Source organism: Athene noctua, chromosome 15, assembly GCF_965140245.1.
Source record: "Athene noctua chromosome 15, bAthNoc1.hap1.1, whole genome shotgun sequence".
NCBI lineage: Eukaryota > Metazoa > Chordata > Aves > Strigiformes > Strigidae > Athene > Athene noctua.
In genome coordinates, this window is record NC_134051.1 from 10,671,798 (window position 1) to 10,692,582 (window position 20,785).

Consider the following 20,785-nt stretch of genomic DNA (forward strand, 5'->3'; position numbering starts at 1 on the left):
GTAAAAAAAATGTCAATAAAAAAAACCCACACTAGGACAAACATGGGTTACATGTGTGACTATGCTATAGTGTGGTCACTAAACTAATCAATTTTGTATATCTTGCACTTTGGTAAAAAGTTAAATGTACATACAAAACATCGCAATCTAAGTCAATCTTTAAAATGCAGTTAAGCACCAGAATATTCCAACTATTTAGATATATTAAACTGAAATTAATTTTTTTAAATGTCTGATCGTATATAACAGATTATACGCTGTACTGTGATTAGGGGATGAAAATTAAAGTATGAAACATCAGCACATGTCACTAGCATTAAATAGTTAGCTGACAAAATTCCTCTTACTGGAAAGTCCTGTGTTGATTTAAAAGGAAGTAGGATAAACCAGTAGGTAAAAGTCCCGTGAAGAAGACACTGCACAGACTAACCATTGTCTCTTAATTAGATTGTTCTAAAGACTATAAATTTTACATACACATTTATGTTTAAAGAATTGTCATACTTGGGATGTGCAAGAAGTTGGTATAATGCATGTTTATTATCATCCAGGCTCATCATAGCTACCAAAAAACACTTGATTACTTCCCATGCTTGTCTCCGATAATAAGGTTCTGTGTTAGCACTTTTCAAACAGTCCAGAGCAGTCTCAATTGCCTATAAAGAAACAAAGATAGTAACCACACTTCTTGTTCTCAGTATTCACAATAAGGGGATTAATCAAGGGCATGGTATCTTTGATACATAAAGTATGTACAATTTGGACTGCTTAAATTAAGAAATGCAGAGACTGCCTGAGAGAGCGGACTAGAAGCTATCATGGTATTTGCTGTGCTTTATAAATGCAAAGTTTTATGGCACATACATTTATTTCCACGGTCAGAAAGCATTTAAAGTCATGAGTGACATACACCTTCATTCTCGCTCCTCAGAAAGATTTTCCTCACCTTCCCTCCAGCAATAATTGCTGTTCCTAACCCCTATATACTGTAGGGATATATACAATATATTGTATACAATACCCCTATATACAATGAATTTATCAACATATATAAATGGTACCAAAAAATGCTCTAGATTACAAATTACTTTGTTGTATTTTCCATGCAAATCAAGAGCTACATTATACATGATGAAATGTCCCTGTAAACAACTTCTAAACACCGTTTAGAACTCTTAGTTCTAATAGTACTCTTCTTCTCCTTTGCAAGAAGATTTATTTAATACATTTGAGAATAATACAAATAATCTCTTAAAATATGAAAGCAATGAAAAGGGGAGTACATCTTTTTGGAAACTTTCTATTTTGTATATATATATATATATATATATATATATATATATATACACACACACAGATACTTTCTAGCCTCAAAAAAAAAAGAAAAAGAAATTAAAAACAAATGAGACAGGCATTAAGTAAAAAAAAAAAAACAAACACAAAACACACACATAAAAATTGTTTTGCAGTGCACAAAATAAAGAATTTCAATACCTGATCAATTGTGAATAAAATATAACTATCCATGCTTAAACAGGATTATGCAGAAAAAGGCTCTGCTACAAAGAAGTAGGATTTTCCTTCTTTGAAAGGAAAACCATCTTTACACTTACTGACTTAACTAGCTGTCATCCCATCACTGTCTGAATAACCTTATCAGCATCTCAATGAAAAGAACAATGAGTTTTTACACAGACCACAGAAGACTACCAAAGCACTAAAAGAAAACATGGGTTTCTCGTTTTCAATTTACTCCACTTCTTTTTCCTTTTAATTTGGTATTTCGTTTTTATAGATAGAAAAACAGAATCATCTGGGTTGGAAAAGACCTTGAAGATCATCCAGTCCAACCATTAACCTAACAATGACCGCTCCCAACTCCCCCAGATCCCTCAGCGCTGGGTCAACCCCACTCTTAAACCCCTCCAGGGATGGGGACTCCGCCCCTGCCCTGGGCAGCCCATTCCAACGCCCAACAGCCCCTTCTGCAAATAAATGCTTCCTGATATCCAGTCTAAACCTTCCCTGGTGCAACTTGAGGCCATTCCCTCTTGTCCTACTGCTTGTTACTTGGTTAGAAACTCATCCCCAGCTCTCTGCACCCTCCAGTCAGGGAGCTGTAGAGGGCGATGAGGTCTCCCCTCAGCCTCCTCTTCTCCAGACTAAACCCCCCCAGTTCCCTCAGCCGCTCCCCAGCAGACCTGTGCTCCAGACCCTGCACCAGCTCCGTTGCCCTTCTCTGGACACGCTCGAGTCATTCAATGTCCTTTTTGTAGTGAGGGGCCCAAAACTGAACACAGGAATCGAGGTGCGGCCTCACCAGTGCCGAGTACAGGGGTCAGATCCCTTCCCTGTCCCTGCTGGCCATGCTGTTTCTGACACAAGCCAGGATGCCATTGGCCTTCTTGGCCACCTGGGCACACTGCTGGCTCCTGTTCATCCGGCTGTCAGTCACCCCCCCAGGTCCCTCTCTGACTGGCAGCTCTCCAGCCGCTCCTCCCCAAGCCTGCAGCACTGCTGCCAAAGTGCAGCACCGGGCATTTGGCCTTATTGAAACTCCTATAGTTGGCCTCAGCCCATCGATATAAATTATTAAGCAGATGACTGTTTCTTGGTCAACACCAAGAAGCAGAAGACCCTTCCAAATCATTAACCAGTATGTTAGATGCATCAGCACTTTGGAAAACTTGATTTGAATTAAACCTAGAGGGATAGGAAAATGTCAGCAATTACAGTATTTATATGTATTCAACTCATCAGTTTCAGTACCAAGCGGAAATCAGTGAAGCTATCTGCATTTTAAGAATCATTTTTCCAAGCTATTTTTAGGCATGTTGGCTGTATGGAGCCAAAGAGAGCCAGCTGCCTGTAAAGAAAATTGTTTACTACATTCAGATCATACCTACTTATGAAAGTGTAATTGAAAAGGCAAGTATTAAAACTCTACAGGCCAAATTAACTCAGAATCTAGCTTCACTCTCAGATCTCAAGACACAGACACAGATTAGATTGCTGTAATTAGTGAGAACTACGCTTTTGTGATACACTGAGATTGTCAGATGAAAGCCACTACAAGTACAAAGTGGTTTTGCAGCTACAAGAAGTACTATACCCAACCTAGAGACAACAAACAAAACTGAATCATTGGAGTCATTAGAATAATCATCACTGAAGAATTTCTACCATAAATTTTTGATACACTTCAAAAGGAAAATAGGGACGGTTTAGAGTAGATTCATGATCCTATCTAAGCAGCATGCCAAAAGTTAGGAAGAAGGAAAATAATGCATAGAAAGCATTTACTTGTGTCAGCTTGGCTCCCTATCCTATCAGTTTGGAAAAGCAGAATAACATGTTTAAGTCTATTATTTTGGGGGTGACTTATAAAACGGTTTAAAAGGAAAATAAAGAACAGGATGGCAAACCTGCTAATTTTGCTTGTCAAAATGAAGCAAGAAATTATTGTAGGTCTACTGGCCTTATACAGAGACTCAGCTAATCACTACATAGTAAAAAATAAACAAACAAACAAAAAAGCTCTTTGCAATGATTTCTGAAACAATGTTCTGTTCTTTAAATGCCAAGTCTGACAACTCAAGTATTACTAAAATAAAAACAAAACAGAACCAAAAAAAAAAAAAAAGGGCATTTATATTCTGTTTCTTCATTACAACAGAAATTAATTAGAAATCTGTCTAACTGAAGGGATATTAAAAAAAATCAGGTATGCAAGAGATCCTGAAACTTAATTTTAATTATGTAAATTCTATAATGTTAGATATTCATTAACTCATATCTAAAACTGGCAGACATACCAGGTATTTTATCAACAATTTACAAGCAAACAAACTTCAAAAACAAATTGTAAAGAAAGAAAATTGAGTAAGATGTTACCTCAGCACAGAAAATAACTTAAGGCCTTACCTTTTCCATTGGGAGCTGAATGGATGCTTTACAGTCTGAAAATTCAATTGTAATACTGGGTCCTTGGATTTCTGTGACTACATATTGTAGTTTCTGTGATTCCTTTAACATCTTCCTGTTACTTCCACCAAATTTACCAAGTACACGATAGGCCACATGAGAAATGCTATCTGCAGGATTACGCAGTGTACGCCACAAAGCCTGTAAGTATTTTAAATGTTACATGATCAGACTAATCTCACTTCAAAACTTTTGAAGCTGTAATGTAAAAAAATATCATGGAAAACACTTATTCTTGTACCTGGGTAATTGATCCTGCATAACTTTCAGACAATATTTATCTGCACTGAATAAAAGCAGTCTCAGTTCTCAACAATTCAAGTACTTTTTAACAACGTTGTCCTAAATGCAGTTTTAGATTAGATTACTGTGATCAGCTATAAAATCTTTGCCACACTGAAATGCAATGTTTATGACTAATATTAGATAAACAACATGACGAAATTGAAAAAAAAAAAAAAAAAAAAAAAACACCAAACCACAACACAAAAAAACCCACTGCAGTCCAGTTAAGGCTGAAGTGAATTAACCTCCAAGAGCTAGCTTTGAAATATAAAAAACAAATAAAGTAAATATTATATTTAAACCATAAAGTATATGCAAGCACTGTACTAGGTGAAATAGCCATATTTACAACATTGTTCTGAATTTCAGCCATGTCATCGTCACTGTATATGTAAGATTTCATATAGCTGTCAATCATGACATGCTGAAGGTAAGTAGCTTTTCTTGGTTTTTTAAAATAGCAAATTTTAACCATTTCTGTACCAATTAATCTTACAAGATAGTACTATCCTTGCTATTGGGTTCCAAGTCTTAACTTTAACCCCTTCACAGGGGGTACGAAAGAAATTATTAATTCACTTCTAAATTTTTCAGTTTTCAGTTCAACAGCAGAACATCAACTGGCCTTTTACATACAAACCAGACCAGTATGGTTCTCATGACAGATTTTTCAAGTTTTTATAACCAGAAGTTCACACAAATTTCTAGTAATATTTAGTGAATCAATGACCTCTTGTGGTCTAACAGGAAACAACATATTTACCTGCATTAGCTCAGCTCGAACTGGCTGAATGTGATCATACAGAAAGTCTGGCTGCAAGTTATCCACGCACAATTCGAGAGTCCTTAAGCCTTGGCTAACCAGGGTCTGAGATCCATTGAGAGCCGACACCAAGGGATCCATCAACATTGGCAGATAAGGCAGTAATGAGCTCAAACGAACTGGCACAGTGAGGCAGAGCTCTACAAACAAGTCTTTCATGTGTTGTTTATGAAGGCCACTTTGCAACATATTAAGTCCTGAAAATCATTGATAAATTATACACTCAAAAGACAGTCCACAATTTATTATTAAAAATTGCTATTTCCTAAATTCAGAATAACCTAACATTATTAAATTCTGTAAAGCTTATAACTTTGTAAATAACGTATTTACAAAATACAATACCATTCATGATTATAACATATATCTATGGATTTTGTGCAGTGAATACTTTTCTAGGTACATGCATACACAAAAAAAGAGTATCTACGCATATTCTAAAATTTAATACTAGACTCTATAACACAGCATTTTAATACAGCGGATGAAAAACAGAAAAAGGTAATTTGATGCAAACCTCAGCCTTGTACCAATTAAAAAAAAAAAAAACCCGACACAGAATAAATGTTTTTTAAAATATCTGAAATCCTGAAAAGAAACATTAAATGAGTTCAAGTACATTCACTGTCCCATACAGACTAAACGTATTCCCCAACTTATTTTTCTCCCCATCAACATTTTCCATACACCATAAACCTAGTTAGCACTTCTACGCCGAGATGTATTTCACATAATGGTTTATAGATAGCGTACATATCTGCTAACTACAATAAGAATTGCCCCTGCAGCTGCAGATGGGAACCACAGGACTTCCACGTTCCTGGAATTGTTCCAATTAGCTTGTCCTTAGGTTTAAGTAGTTCTCCACATTTCCTTGCTCATCCTCAGTATCTCTGGAACACAGTCCTTGATCAATTAATCAAATTGATAGTTAGTTCCATTTCATTTTCCAAAGTAACACTATTTGCCTTTGTATTTAGCGTGCACTTGCAGGTGCATACGCATGCCCTCAACTGCAGAACAACCAGAGCTCCTCTGTAATGTTCTTCCCACAAAACCAGTGATGGCCTGGCAATGTTGCTTCTCCTATTACTCTTACCCCTCAGTGCTTTATGCTAACAAAGCTATTCACAGCAAAAATGAACAAAAGAAACAAACAAAAAAAAATAGCCCCACAGTGAAAAGCAGAAAGACAAGTAGCAGAAATTGTGAAGCAGCCAAAACTATGGAGCCTGAAGCAGCTGACAGTAAATGAAAATAAGCCACGTTCAAGATATCTAATCAACTGCTAAGCTCAAAATGAGAAGCTACTTGTCAGGGTTAGTTCTTTAGTTTTCTTTTTATTACATAACTTAACTTTATTATTACAATTTACATAAAAAGATCAGAAACTAGGGTGGGGAAAGAAGGTATTGTTCTACCTTGCAGTAAGTTTGGTAACAGCGGCAAGAATTCTTGATATAACAGATCATGACTGCCTCCTCCAATAGATCTGAACAGTGCTCTGAGCAGCAGGAAATAGTTATAGGGCTCTTTGGCAGTCTGTGCAAGTTCCATAGAGCTGTTCACAATCTTGTGCAAATGTGGCTATAAAAAAAATAAAGCTTGAAGATTAATAAAATATCAATTTTATCATCATTGTACTGTACAAGGAGTTTAGCACGAGACAAGTTTTTCAGATCAAAAACCTTCATCTATTCCAAGTATTCTGATATCACACTAATTTTACACTGCTGTTGAACTATTAAAAAGTAAATCTACATTTGAACAGCATCAAGCACTCAGAGCAGTCTTTAATTAATTAAGTCCTGCTTTCATATTTGCCAAATTATCAAGTCTGCATGGTACTCCAAGCAGTAACTTTATCCAAACAAAAAGCATTCTGCAGATCTGACGCAATGAAAAATATTTGCACCACAGAACCTAGGGATGTGCAGCAGGAATCAGAAGTGCCAGAATGACAAGAGATGATATTTCACAATATTAATTCACTCATGATCTAACTTCATCACTAAATCTTCCATTTTTGTGAATGCTAAAGTTTCACTTTGAAAGCAAACTTCCACGAGTAAAAAAATTATTATGAACTGGTGGCCTTTCTAGAGCAGAGGACATTAACAGTCTGCAGGAATCATTAAAAATAGTTGATAAATACAAGGATTCTCACAGGTCAGGGACACGAAGTGACACAGTTCTAGATTTTATTAACAACTAAAAGCTTTCTACATTGCTATGCAAATGCTGCAAATAGCCTTCATCATTCAATTAAATTGTCTACCCAAGGCCCATATCATCAATCCTGAGGAAACAAAAAAATGTAACAGAAGCGTGAAACTGTGAAGGTAGTAAATCACACTCTTTAAATTGGATCTCCAGCTTATAAAATCCAAATGACCTTGATTCTGATGACAAACTAGAAGAGCTTAAGCAAGAGTACATTAACATTGCTTCATATATTACTTCATATTATTTTTATTTTTCAAAGAATCTAGAAAATTTGTAGTCCTTATTCTACCCAGAAAACTGAACTAATCCTGCTAAAGCAAACTGTTAAGCATGGAAACGATTATCACAGCTACCTGTATCAGAAATTTTGTTTATTCTAAGGTAGAAGGAAGAGAAACGGAGAGAAATTATGAGCAGGAGCACATTCAATTAATGTTTTTCCAGATATAGCCTGCTGTTACTTTTATGAGAAAAGCACACTCTTGCTTCAAGCTCAGTATTTATGAACTTACTGAATAATGAGATGATCTCATCAACATAAATAGAGCCTTGGAATACACAGACAATATATTGTCAACAGAAAAACCACCATTCCTTAATCCAGACTTTTCAAGAGCACAAAAATATCTAACTCAAGAAGTACATGTCACTGAATATGACATGAATGAACAAGATTCACCAACCAACACACAAATTATTCCAGTCTAAGCAAAAGTCTTAAGGTAATATGGAAACAAAGGGGAAAAAAGATGCAAGAAGATATCCTTATCCTGATCATGAAGTTACAGGGATTTACAGCAATCCTAATCAGACCACAAGCATATGTTAGTCATTTATACTCAGAATGAGTACATCACTTGATAGTTTCAAATATGAAACAAACATTCACAGAAACTGTCTCTTATTTATAAGGCAATGTACTTGGCATTTGGAAAAAAATGGAGATTTATCACTAACAGTCTTTTCATGTTTGAATGACTATCAAATGTTAGATAGCGTAAAACTAAGTTCCTTCAGACATCTGAAGAATTTATTAAGTATTAAGAGTCAAAACAGATTTTTTTATTTTTAACACAAATGACCTTTACCTTCAGCATTTGTTCATTTTCAGCTGCAAATAGTGAAACTGAGCCAAAGACTAACTTGAACAGCTTGAGATACAGATTGGAGAGTTCCACATTAGAGCCCATTTCTGGCAGCCGATCCAGAAGATACTCTACCAAAATCGTTGCAAAGAGAGCAGAGGTAGTAGGGTTTGCCAAGAAGGAATTGGCAACAATCTATAAAAGGAAATCACAAAGGAGTTATTGTTGATGTAATGAAAAGAGCAGAGGGATAAATGCACTACCCACTTAAAATAAAAATTTCTTTCCCCATCTCCACTGCTACCCAAGTGATTCAGGTTATCCTCAGAGGAAAACAACCATGCCTATAACTTAACTATTCAAGTTTAAAGTTTAATTTTAAGTGTCTATTACAGGACTTGTGTTCTGTAAAACAGCAGAACAGTAACACAACAGCCTGAACAAAACAAGAACTCCACAATGTTCACTGCTTTTCAAGAATATAGTCCATTCCTACCTTCTAAACAGAAGTGCTTATGTTTGTATTGTATCACAGTCTGGAAAGTTTCTGAAAATCCATCTTTACAAAGTATTTTTATAGATTGCTTAAAATCTTGCACGCTAATTTCAACATTATTATTTATCATTCCACTTCAGCCTTATGTACCTCAAGGCATAAGCTATTTTCTACATACTGTTTATTATCACCTGAAAAAAGTAAACAAAAACATAATACCTGAAGAGCATAGTTTTTTGAGATTCTCTCCACCATATAAGGAACAGTAGTTTGAAAGATTTCTTTAAAAGTTAAAGGGTTCATCATTGTGAATACACCAGCAAAATGCTCCAGAACTTCCTTTTCCTCTTTCATTCTGACTGTCTGACAGTTTGCTACTCGAACATATGTCTGTCCATTTCCTGCTATTTGGACCTACAGCAATTGAGAACACACATATATTGGTTACAGGATTTGAATAACTTTTTCCACCCTATTCTTAAAATATCTTTTGAAAAAAACAGAGATTTTACAGGTTTCACATGCAAGGTCCATTCAATTAGAAGCTGGGCACAAGAGACAACAGTGACAATAAAAATATTAAAATGAGTGTTTTCAGCACATATTTTAAAACCATGAAGTAAGGAGTGGAAAAGAACAACAGCAGGAGATATTGCAGTGTATTTGTAAAGTTACTTAATTCTGAATCATGTACATTTACATTTCATCAATACTTTGTGTTACTACAGAAGATGAAGCATTCACATGGGTATGTTTAACTGATACCTAAACTATCTCTTTGAAGAAAAGACTTAATCCACTACATGGAAGATAATTATTTTTAGTCTGACCTGCCTGCATAAACAAAAATAATGGCAGTTAAGAAATTAATTTGTTCCTTGCAAGTGATAAGCACTTCAAAACTTATAAAATTTCCCAATAGCTGCGGTCCTGAAATTAAAGACAATGAAAATATACTACATGCAAAATCTGCCTTTTAGCTGAAAAATAAATCTTTATTAGAAGATTTAACACACAGTATCCGTATAAATAGAAGTCTTACACAGTGAGGTGACATACCTGATAAATATCTAAAGCTTGCATTGCATATTTTACCAGTTTTATATAGATTTGAGTCTCCTTAGGTTGCAACTGCTTATTGGGAATGAATTGTGCTTCTGAAAGAAGATAAAGAACAAGACAGTAGGCAACCATTAAAAATACTATTTGTTTTCACACTAGAGAGTTTTAGTAGTAGATTTACAAAAGATAAATATAATTAAATATTATGCAGTTTACCTCCAGGAGCTTTGCATGATGTTATGCCCCACGTGATTGTCTTGACACCACAGACCAAAGTTTTTACTAAGCTTCGGCAATCTGTGACCTGAAATGTCTGCTTATCTTCTTTTTCTTTCTCCCCTTGTTTTTCAAACACAGGTACTGGTGCAGGGGCCACTGGAGTGGCTGGGGCAGGAGATGGAACAGGAACAGGTGCTGCATTTGCTGCTGTTGGTACTCCAGGTAATGCAGCTTCAGCAGCCCCAAGTTCAGACTGTGGCTTGCATTTTTTAAAAATTACAGACAGCTGGTATCGTGCTATAGTGTGAAATTTCAGAACAAAAACCTAAGGCACAAAGAGGAAAGGCAAATGGGGGGGGGAAGAAAGTAAGTTTCTTCTTCAAAAATTATTCTAAAATTAATAATACTAATACTTCACGTCAGCATACAGAAATCAATAAAATTTACAACTAGGTATTTCTGAAGTCATTCAAATGACAGCAAACATTTTTAAGCGTATCAACAAAGTAGTTTAACAAGTTCCAAAAGTAAAAATATTTTTTGAAAATTAGTAAAACTAAAAACTAAAAATTGATCTCCCTACAATTCTACTTAATTTAAAATGAAAAGCTATTTGAATTATTTTTTTTACACAGGAATGTTTACATTTTACATTTCAGTCTATAAATATTTACTGTTAAGCATAAAAAGCTCAAATTTTTCAGATGCGTATATATATGTAATCTGTCAGATGTATTAGAAGATTTATACATTGTAGGTTCAAGTTTTAGTCTGATGCAGCGTATCAGATTTAGAAAGCAATAATCAACCCTGCAGAGCAGTGGTCCTCAACATTTCTGCCATCTCAGCTGATACTAAAGAAGGGCCGTGTTGAACAAGGTTTCAGTTTAAAATTTTCTGTACTTCCCAGATTTTCAAGTCTAGATCTACTTGGCTTGCTCAGATATTTCCCCACTATCACCACAGTTCTGTATAATCCTTTCCTCCCTAAACGTATCTTCTCTGAAGTCACGTATTATTACAAATTTTAATTTGATAAACAAATGACCAAACAACTGTGCTACATGACAGATATTTTAAAAAGGAGACAAAAAGTAGAAGTTTATTTGGAAGACAAACACTACTAAAAAGTTACTTCAGTTTGAGAAATCTGGAGTAAAGGACCCATTACAATACATAACATCAAGATTTTTCACTTGCACAGTCACTCGATTTTGTATTTAGGATGAAAGCCATTCCCTAAACTACTGCCACCTGAAGAAAAAAAAAGTTCAGAGGTAAAGCCAAGTAATCTGAGGATGACTAAAATGAGTAAATCTCTTCCCTGGTGTACTCAGAACCATGACAGTCTGTCAATGACAGAAGCAAGTTGAAGACGGAGGGGTTCCACTACATAGAAAATTCTCCCTTTCCAAAATAAAGCAAGCAACCATACAGCCCCCTTAGTTATCTTGAAGTGTTAACACCAGTTTGATTTAGACTTCAAGAAATGCTCTCACATCCCACAATGAAATTATTAAACCAGTATTTACCCTAGAAGTGTTTTACTCTACAACTGAGCGTGTCTTCATGTTGTGGCGGGAGAAACACTAGACAACATTTTTCCATTAACAACTTGGCTACAGCAAGTAGGTAGTGTTTCACTTCGGGTGCACCCCTGATTTTAGAAAAAAGCAACCCCCAAAACATCCTCCATATAAAGAAAACCCTTAAAAAGCATCAGTAGGCTTTGAAAGTGCAGATATCTCAAATTTTACAAATTGCAAACTGTGTAAAATGTGAGATCCTCTTTATGTGAGATCCTCTTTCAGAGCAGGGGTGGGAATTTAAAAAAAAACAAACCACACATTAAAAGAAGGCATTAAAAAAAAAACACTCTTACATACTCTTAAGCAAGGAAAAAAGGAGATTACAATTAAAATTTAAAAGAAAACTTGAAAGAAACAGTAGCAGTTAAGCTACCCCCAGCATCGCAGACATTCAGTTTCCTGCTCTCAAACAAGCCACTGAAAGAATACGCTGAGTTGGCAAAGCGTATCTGCTATACTTGAGATATCATCCCAGTTGCAGAGGATTTTAAAAAGCCCTTCTCTGAGGTATTAAAATGAAACACAGTATGCAGATTGTCTCTACATATTCTCATTTCTGAAGAAAGAAGAAAGTAAAATATAATTCACAACATACTATGAAATAGGACATTCAACTTATTATCAAATGTTTTAAACAAATCAATACCTCCAGCATTCTCATAAGAATATCTCTACCATTTCCATTTTCCTGTTCACTTTTAGACCGGATACAGTCTACCAAATTTAGCAGAAGCTTGCAAGACATTGTCTGGATACTGCTAGGCAACGACTCATCATCAATGTTCTTGGCAAATAACTGGACAGCAAGGGAGAGATCATTGAGTGGTAAATGCTGACGGACATGATGTACCAGGTCTGCCAGTGTACTATATGCAAGTGGTCTATCAGTAAAAACAAGAAATGAAGAAAATACATTCAGGACAATTAAAATTATTGTTAATTGGACCTAACCAATAATTACTGCCTGGCACTATTTCCAAGATTCTAAATCCAAATTTTCTATTTTGATATGCAAATCCAGAGTTCACAAGGCTTTTTTCAATTACACGAGAGAATTATAACAAAAGATACATTAATCTGTCCCACACTAGTATCACCTCTCTGATCGTTCTTCCCCCTTTGTTGAACATCCCAGGACATATTTTCATCTATATACAGTTAAGAACAAATTAGCATGTTTTAAGCCACATTTTAAGCAGTGTTGGTAAGCTGTTTCACAACTAATCACTGATGATTCATGATTTCAAAAGTAGTTATGAAAACTTAAGTTTTTTAAATAGTTTCTTTTAAAATATCAGGAATATTAGAAATATTTCTAAATCTAATACATGTCAATAAGGTACAACTGATACTTAAGCAAGAGGAAATAATTCTCCTACTTCACATATTTTGTCAGCAAAAGCACCTAAAAACTAGTAGACTACTGAAGACACAGAAGATAAGTATTCTCCCTGTTTATTTTTTTCAATTGCAAATGAAAAAGTTTTAAGGTACTTATTGATAAAACAGTTTAAATCTCGTTCAGATTTTACACTGGACACAAGATTTAGGCTGTTTCATTAAATATTGGGAAGACATTGAGTTGATTGTACTGGGACCACTCTTTTGGTTGTGTTCTGCAATTCAAGACTAGAAATCATTTTCAATCACCCGTTTATCTCATTTTGCCCTACACTCATGCTACCATGCTGTGCCAAAGTGTTAAACAACAAACACTCTTTACAGCAGCAGAAGCCCTTCCAATATTAGAATCTAATAAAATTAGTTATTTAAAGCAATGATTTAGGACTCTATACAGACACTGTTGTAAATACCAATAAAACTTAAAAGAAACCAGCCCTGGCAGACACTCAAAATAGCTATTCCAAACTCTGTCATACCTCAGTGTCTCTCGAGCAGTGTATCCAGAGCCAATTAGTATAGATTCATCAAATAGCTTGTCCATACATGGAATAAATTCTATGATTAAAAAAAAAAAAAAAAGAGGTAAAAAAAGAAAAAGCTATATATGATTGCCAAAGGAAATAATCAAAATAAAATAGTTAACTGTTAAATCACTTAACTTAGGTTTTTAAACTTCAGTCAGAAAGTGGTGTTGTTATAAAATTAATTCCCAAAGCTTATAAAAGGCAGTATCATTTACAATGAAATTTTCAATTAACCTCTTGTGACTATGAACTCCAACTGCCACTTGACCCTTGAGTAACACTACAGTACACAGTCAAAGCCACAACATTGATGCAACAAAGCCATTTATATTTAAAAAGAGAAAAAATGCTTGTATTATGATCAACTTTGCAGAACTCTTTAAATGTTACTAATTAGTAACTGAAAAAGACAAGTTTAAGCAACACTATACAACACAACTGTGTTTTGTCTGGCATCTTATCATATAAGCTGTATCCCAAACTATAAGGAGGAATACATGCAACTTGGGGTCCAGTAACAAAATCAAGCAACAAAGCAAGACCAAAGAAGCATTCTCTTTTTAAATATAGGAATCAGCAAGTTTATAGCATTGATTACATCACTCCACCCTAAAGACAGATGATGGAAATGGCAGGAAAGAATAATTACTTCCACCTCCAAATAATGCAACAAGCTAAAACTTACTAACAAATAAGCAAAAAGTCAAATAAAGAGAAAAAGGAACATCCAGCAATCTTCATTCTCCACAGATTTCCAAACAACATTAAAAATAAAATTCCAGTATTTTCTGAATGAAATCTAGAATGGACAAGAAATCAGTGAGGTCCACTTAAATTTGTAAAGGACAGCGTGGTAGCTGTCTTTGCTTTAAGAGAACACCACATTCTGCAAAAACACAGAGGAAGAGAAAAGGAGAGCATCTGCATTGGTTTTTTGAGGGGGGTAGAAATCTGGAAGACTTACAGTAGAAAAAGCAAATAAAGATCGGGACTAAAGATTTTACATACAAAGATAATCCACTACTTTACAAGGCAACCACTATGGCAGTCATGACATGAAAATAAATTCAGTCATAGACAACAAATAATACTGTGGACAAAAAAGCTAAGTCAAAAAAATGGTTGGAATCATCAAACCACTCTGAAAAAAAGGAATTAGAGGCACTAGTGTTAGCAGAGCAAAGAGATTAAGACACAAATCCTGACAACGAAAAAAAGCAAAGGAAATGCAAATTGAAAAACAGTAATGAGTTTTTGTGTATTGAACACATTGAACATTCATATTCCTGCATTGCACTATTACTCTTAATATGAACTAGTAAGACAAATTAAAGCAAAGCAAGCAATATAAAATTTACACCAGACCACTGATTGAACGATCTCATTAAACTTCGTAAGAATATTTTATGTTGAAATTAAGAAATATTCACAATGTTCAGTCATTAGAATTTCAGAAACACCATACAAACCATTCTAGCTTTCTGAAATGGACAGCTCAGTTAAAATTCTCAAAAGAACTCGCTTAATAGGGAAGTTAATAGGCACGTTTCTAAATTTGATATAAATTCTATGCCAGGTTTTAAAACATCCATCTAACATTCCTGTGCATACCACATTTTGCTGATACGGAGTATTTTTAGATGGGGGCAGTCTTTACAGTGGTAACAGTGGAGAGCAAGTACAGCTTCATATCCACCCTCTCTTTCAGAAATCAGAAGCAACGTTCCATTCAGTCAAAATCCATCACACTAAGATACACAGCGCTATTCATCAACTCCCAATCAACACAGAAGACTCAATTTGAAAGATTATTCCGCTGAGAACAATAATGCCAACTGCAAGACTCACAAACATGAAACACTTCCCTCAACGCTCATTTTTTCCAAATAAGTGGAACTGTAACAAAAGAATGATCAAAGTCTTATCTTCTACAGATCTCCACTTTATATCCCCCTTCTCCTCTTCCTCACTCTCCCTTATTCCTCCTGCAATACATGTTCCCTGTTCTCCTTAACATTTCTAACAGTCTAAAACAAATAATAAGCAATATGCCTCTTAAATACACAGAGATCCTTGAAATCTTTCCAGTTTATAGATTTATTTTTTAAAGTTACTACATACGGCTCCTCAAGTCTGTTGTCAAGATGTGCTTAGCAGCAATCAGAAGCTCCTTTCGGAGGTGTGCCGTTTCGGCTGGACAATTGGAGAGCAACTGCAACATTCCTTTTACCATTTGCTGAGAATATTTAGCCACTAATTCCTATAATAAAAAAATAACATGAACACAATTACTGTGACATTCTATTTTAAAGGTCTGATTTACATTTGCAAAATAACATTCAATTAAAATTCCCTTGTTTCTCTTTAAAAAGTCTACTTGTAAAACTAAAATACAATAGCCATTCCATAAATGCCTGGGGCGGGGGGAACAGCATATTTTTACTTTGCATTCACATAAGAATAATTCTGAAAGGACAACCACATATAGCCCTGTCTTCAGATTACTACACAAATGCTCTTCTCTCCAATCCCTGATGCACTGCACTCATGCTGGTCACTTGCCTGCCATAAAGTAACTTAAGATCTGTTGCACTAAGAGTAGCAAATTAACAAAAATGCAACCTACCTGGTAAATTCTTATGATGTAAGCCAAAAAAGACAATGTTTTAATTTGAGCAGCAATAAAATCAGCATACAATTCCTTGTTATAAAGTTTATGTTGCCTGAAATTAAATTGAACAGCAGTTACAATTTTGTTCCTTCTCTTTAATACCTTCGTTCGGAAAATTCACAGAAGTTTCAAATTACAACATCTTGTAGCGAGGTTCCTGCTTCATAAGGGAATAAAACCATTATGGGAGAACCCATTTTCAACAAGCTCTCTGCCATTCAAATTCCCAGCATCTTACGCTCTAAGCAGAAATACATAGCCCTGAGGCAGCCATACAATTTTCACCTTTCTAGAGAAAGCCAAGACAACACATCAGCATCAAAACATTTGGCTCCATTCCCCTAATGGGGGCATTTTTTCTTCTCCAAGCAATATTCCCTCCTACAGACTGCTGAACTTCAACCACTTATTCAGATCATCCAGGCAGACAGGGAAAAACAGAGATCTTACTCCTGTTGCCCCGCTCAGCACCACTTGCTGCTCCCTAGAAATGTCTCCCTCTGAAGCAAGAATTGCAGTTTCTTTATCTGCAACACCAGAAGGCTTCACCTAAGCTATACCTCTGAGAGCAAGAAACATAATATTGGTGGTATGGTAAAGACTGAACAACAGCAAGTGTCCTAGCTAACGTAGTCTCCATTCCATACTATCTGTGGTAATACGGATTGCTGTCAGAAACTCAATTTAAAAAAACACACTATCAAATATCAAATTAGGATCTACTGCTCAACTGTAGACTTTCAGTGACATATAATAGAAATATTCAGATACGCCAACTACTCCACCTACAAAACTCTGACGATTTTAAGTCAAATAATCATTGTTACTTTTGAGATTAAAAGCACTAAGACTAGAAGCAAAAATCATAGGATATAAGATAAAAATATTTTGGGCAATATTGTATGGCACATTTCAGTATTCATCCCAAATATCATCAAAATACTGATAAAATGCTCTTACCTTGCTTGAGCAGAAACCTGTATTATAATAGTGTTCATAATCAAGGGCACAAATTCAGCTACCACATTATGAATGTTCAGTTTGTAGAGCTTAAAAAAAACAAAGTATTATTAAATAAATTTACAAATTTTACTCAGTCAACTTATTTGCAAGCTAATCATAAAAAATGAAATCTCAGCAGCTTATTTTTAGACCATATTTTAATTTCAAAAACATGCTACATTCATTTTCACTAGTATGTTAGCCAGCAGAAGTTACACAAGCCATTCAGTAATAATAAGTATTTACACACAAAATACTGGAATACACTAACCTGATACATAAGAACAACAATAATAGGCAGCTCAGCCAAGACCTTTAGAGATAAAGATCCTCTGGGAATTATAGAATGCTGAAAGAAAGAATACATGTTTTATAAACAGTTTATTAACTCCAAAAATTGTCTGAAATACATTTTTTAAAGAAACATCTCATTTTAATAGCACTGTATTTTAGTGATAACAACATTTTAAAAGCACAAACCCATTTGGTATTATATTAAATAAGAATCCTGTAATTATAGATACATGGAAAATACTGAAATTTTTCAATTAGCTTCTACAAATAAATCTTGGTATGAAAAACAAGCAAAAAGCATATTACCTTTACTTGCCCTTATGAGTTGAGGCATTGCAGTACAGACAGTCCCACAGTTGAAGAGCAGTTAGAATACTTACTGTTCTTGTTTCACTATCTTCTCGTTCAGGGTTAACTTTCACCACAATTGTTGTAATCATGCCAACCATTTCAGGAGTAGGAACGGTGTTCTCTGGAATCACCTGAGGATTCTCAAAATACCGATTCTACAAGCAAAAAGGAGAAAAAAAATATAATAATGCTAGTAATAGTCAAAAGGCCATTTATCTCATTAGAATCTCTCCATGTAATTTTCCCCCACAACTTACTGCGGACAGTTTTTTCTGCTCTATACATGAGGCTTACATGGCAGTATCTATAAGACTACTCACATATCCTGCAATCTTTCACACCTACTACAGCGAGAAGCAGAAAAGCATCACTAACCTAGGTGGTTCCTTTGCTAAAGAAAAACATCCAAACAGAGACTCTGTTCACAGAGATCAAGTCTTTTCCAGCAGACTGAGCTCTTCAATGTGTATCACCTCACCCTTCCCTCAAAAAAAAACATTTGGCTGCATGGACACAACTGAAGTCAACTGACTAGTTTTTATCATACAAACTTACCTCAGTTTTTTCATACCGGTAATACTGTGCTAGAAACAGAAGGGTTTCCAATTCAAAATCTGAATGTCTCCATTTTTAGACATGTTTGTTAAATATTTTTATTAAAACTATATTTACTATGTATCACTAGATACAAAAGTAACTACATTAATTTCTTTTAGAGATGAAATTAAGAAATAAAAACTACTTTTCTGACTATGGCAAGGGCAATTTAACAAATAAAAAGCTTACCACTACTTTTGGAAGTTCCTTGTAAATCTGTTTCACGAAGTCCAAAAAATGATGGATCTAGGAAGGAAGATGTCCGTTTACCATACAGAAAAAGAAAATCTCACCATTTTAGCATCTCTGTATTAACAGTGCAGTTACATAAAATCTTTAGTCATCACTAGAGTATATTTTTCTTTATATTTAAAAAGAATCTGAAAGCATTCTCCTATTTCCTTCTGTTCTGCCAATATTAATTTGAACTGTACTTGGAAAGAATCCAATCTACCTATCAGCTCAACATAGTTCCAATACAGTAATAGTAGAAATAATTATTATAAACCAACTAAATCTTCTCAAGAGAAAATCAAAGGGAAAAAATCAGCCAACATAAAAGGATGGCAGGAAAAAACAAACCAACCAACCAAGACACCTGAACGAAGTATCGATTCTGAAGAGCATGGCACTGAATTCTATACAACAAAATTTATGACCCACCTCTTGAGTGATGGCTGGTCGGAACTGTTTGTGCAATTCAATAATTATTCTTAAGCAAATCAGTACATTTTCTTCATTCTCAGTCTGAAAAAAGAGAATCTTTAGTGAGTCTACTGTTGCACTCTTCAACAACTCTTAACTATTTCAAAACCCTATAAAATTATACTCATCTCAGGAACCTACAAGTTCCCTGTTAATATGTATTTGCAAGAGCAAGATGCCAGTCCTTTGATATAACTTTACCTTGCAGCCTCAGAGTATGGCTGAACTTAAATTCATCCCTACTGCAGGGATGAAACAGAAGTTTCAACCACTCTATACTGTTAGACCTGTTTCAAATGCCACACAGAGAGACACAAGTGGGGCTATTTACACACCGAGACACCTCCACATAGAGCAGGTTATTTTCTGTGTGCTTCAAATGACAGTGTTTTCAATTCCAAGTAAGAACTAAAGTCTCTAGAATAAGGTATCTGCACCACTACAAGCCAGGAAAGTGTTTATGAATGAAATCTCGTCTAACATGCGAACAGTTCCTTGCATTTTTAAAATCCAACTTTCTAAAGGGCAGAAGAGAACATGCAGAAAACCTGTAGATAGTAAAATACACACTGGTGAAGCCTAAATAGAATGCCCTTCCACTCTTTCTCCAGAAGCACAGCTATTTAAAATCCTACCCCCAGCAATTTTTGGAGGTAAAGAAAGAAGAAGAAAATCTTTCTGAAATAAGAGGAGAAAAAAAAAATACCTCTAGAAATCTAAACATCACAGACAGGATATTTTTGGTGTGAAGACGAAGGTGTTCATTTGTTGGTATTCTGTGAATTATTTCAAGCACCAGCTTTCGGAGTTGCTGTAAAAAAAAAAAAAAAAAAAAAAGACACACTAGAACTTTTTAAAAGCCCACAAAAAAACCCAACTGATTGCAACATCTTTTCAGCTTAATACGTATTCTGCATGCTTAAAAAGCCATTTGACTTCATACATACATATGCTTACATACAAACACATAATGCTTCCTACTACCTACCTATGTAAGTCAAATTTAACAAATTTACAGTTGAAACATACAAGTTATCGCTTTTAACGTAACTCAATTTTAAGTATTTAATGACATAAATTTAACTTTTGCCTTTCACTGCACAGTACAGTCAGTAATTTCTAAAAACATGTTATATTTTAGTGAGAAAGCCAATCCTGTTGCACCTAGTTTTTCCTGATTTTTCATAGAAGCTCAGATTTCTAAGCAACTTATTTAGAAACTGGACTTTTTAACTGTATTTTTAACAACAAAGTCTATACATCAACCAGTTCATTAGGTTAATCTAGTACTTCGCTGAAGGAGTAGTCTGCCGCACACATTGCAAATATTAAGAGATGCTCCACACAGTTTACCTGTGCTGGCTTCTCCTGCAGAAACTGAACCTCTCCATCCTGTAGAAAGGTGAGAAACCTAGGGATGATGTGTTCCAGGAATGTAGAATACTGAGGAGATGATGTCACATTCTAA

At 35.0% G+C, this 20,785-nt stretch overlaps 1 protein-coding gene across 3 annotated transcripts in view; it reads right to left on the reverse strand.

Moving 5' to 3' along the window:
* The window catches only part of TRRAP (transformation/transcription domain associated protein), a 101,304-nt gene that overhangs the window by 75,346 nt on the left and 5,173 nt on the right, over positions 1 to 20,785 (reverse strand). For 2 of the 3 annotated variants that reach the window (XM_074918854.1, XM_074918852.1), the window contains exons 4-22: positions 20,671 to 20,781; positions 20,024 to 20,128; positions 19,276 to 19,359; positions 18,802 to 18,858; positions 18,045 to 18,170; positions 17,642 to 17,719; positions 17,329 to 17,417; positions 16,324 to 16,420; positions 15,819 to 15,957; positions 13,650 to 13,728; positions 12,416 to 12,650; positions 10,178 to 10,505; positions 9,959 to 10,056; positions 9,119 to 9,313; positions 8,407 to 8,598; positions 6,514 to 6,679; positions 5,033 to 5,289; positions 3,925 to 4,125; positions 478 to 656 (exon numbers count right to left, since the gene is read on the reverse strand). In XM_074918854.1, coding sequence (XP_074774955.1) covers positions 478 to 656; positions 3,925 to 4,125; positions 5,033 to 5,289; positions 6,514 to 6,679; positions 8,407 to 8,598; positions 9,119 to 9,313; positions 9,959 to 10,056; positions 10,178 to 10,505; positions 12,416 to 12,650; positions 13,650 to 13,728; positions 15,819 to 15,957; positions 16,324 to 16,420; positions 17,329 to 17,417; positions 17,642 to 17,719; positions 18,045 to 18,170; positions 18,802 to 18,858; positions 19,276 to 19,359; positions 20,024 to 20,128; positions 20,671 to 20,781 — 2,816 coding nt within the window. The remainder of the gene's footprint in view (positions 1 to 477; positions 657 to 3,924; positions 4,126 to 5,032; positions 5,290 to 6,513; positions 6,680 to 8,406; positions 8,599 to 9,118; positions 9,314 to 9,958; positions 10,057 to 10,177; positions 10,506 to 12,415; positions 12,651 to 13,649; positions 13,729 to 15,818; positions 15,958 to 16,323; positions 16,421 to 17,328; positions 17,418 to 17,641; positions 17,720 to 18,044; positions 18,171 to 18,801; positions 18,859 to 19,275; positions 19,360 to 20,023; positions 20,129 to 20,670; positions 20,782 to 20,785) is intronic. The other variant, XM_074918853.1, reaches the window with a different exon arrangement.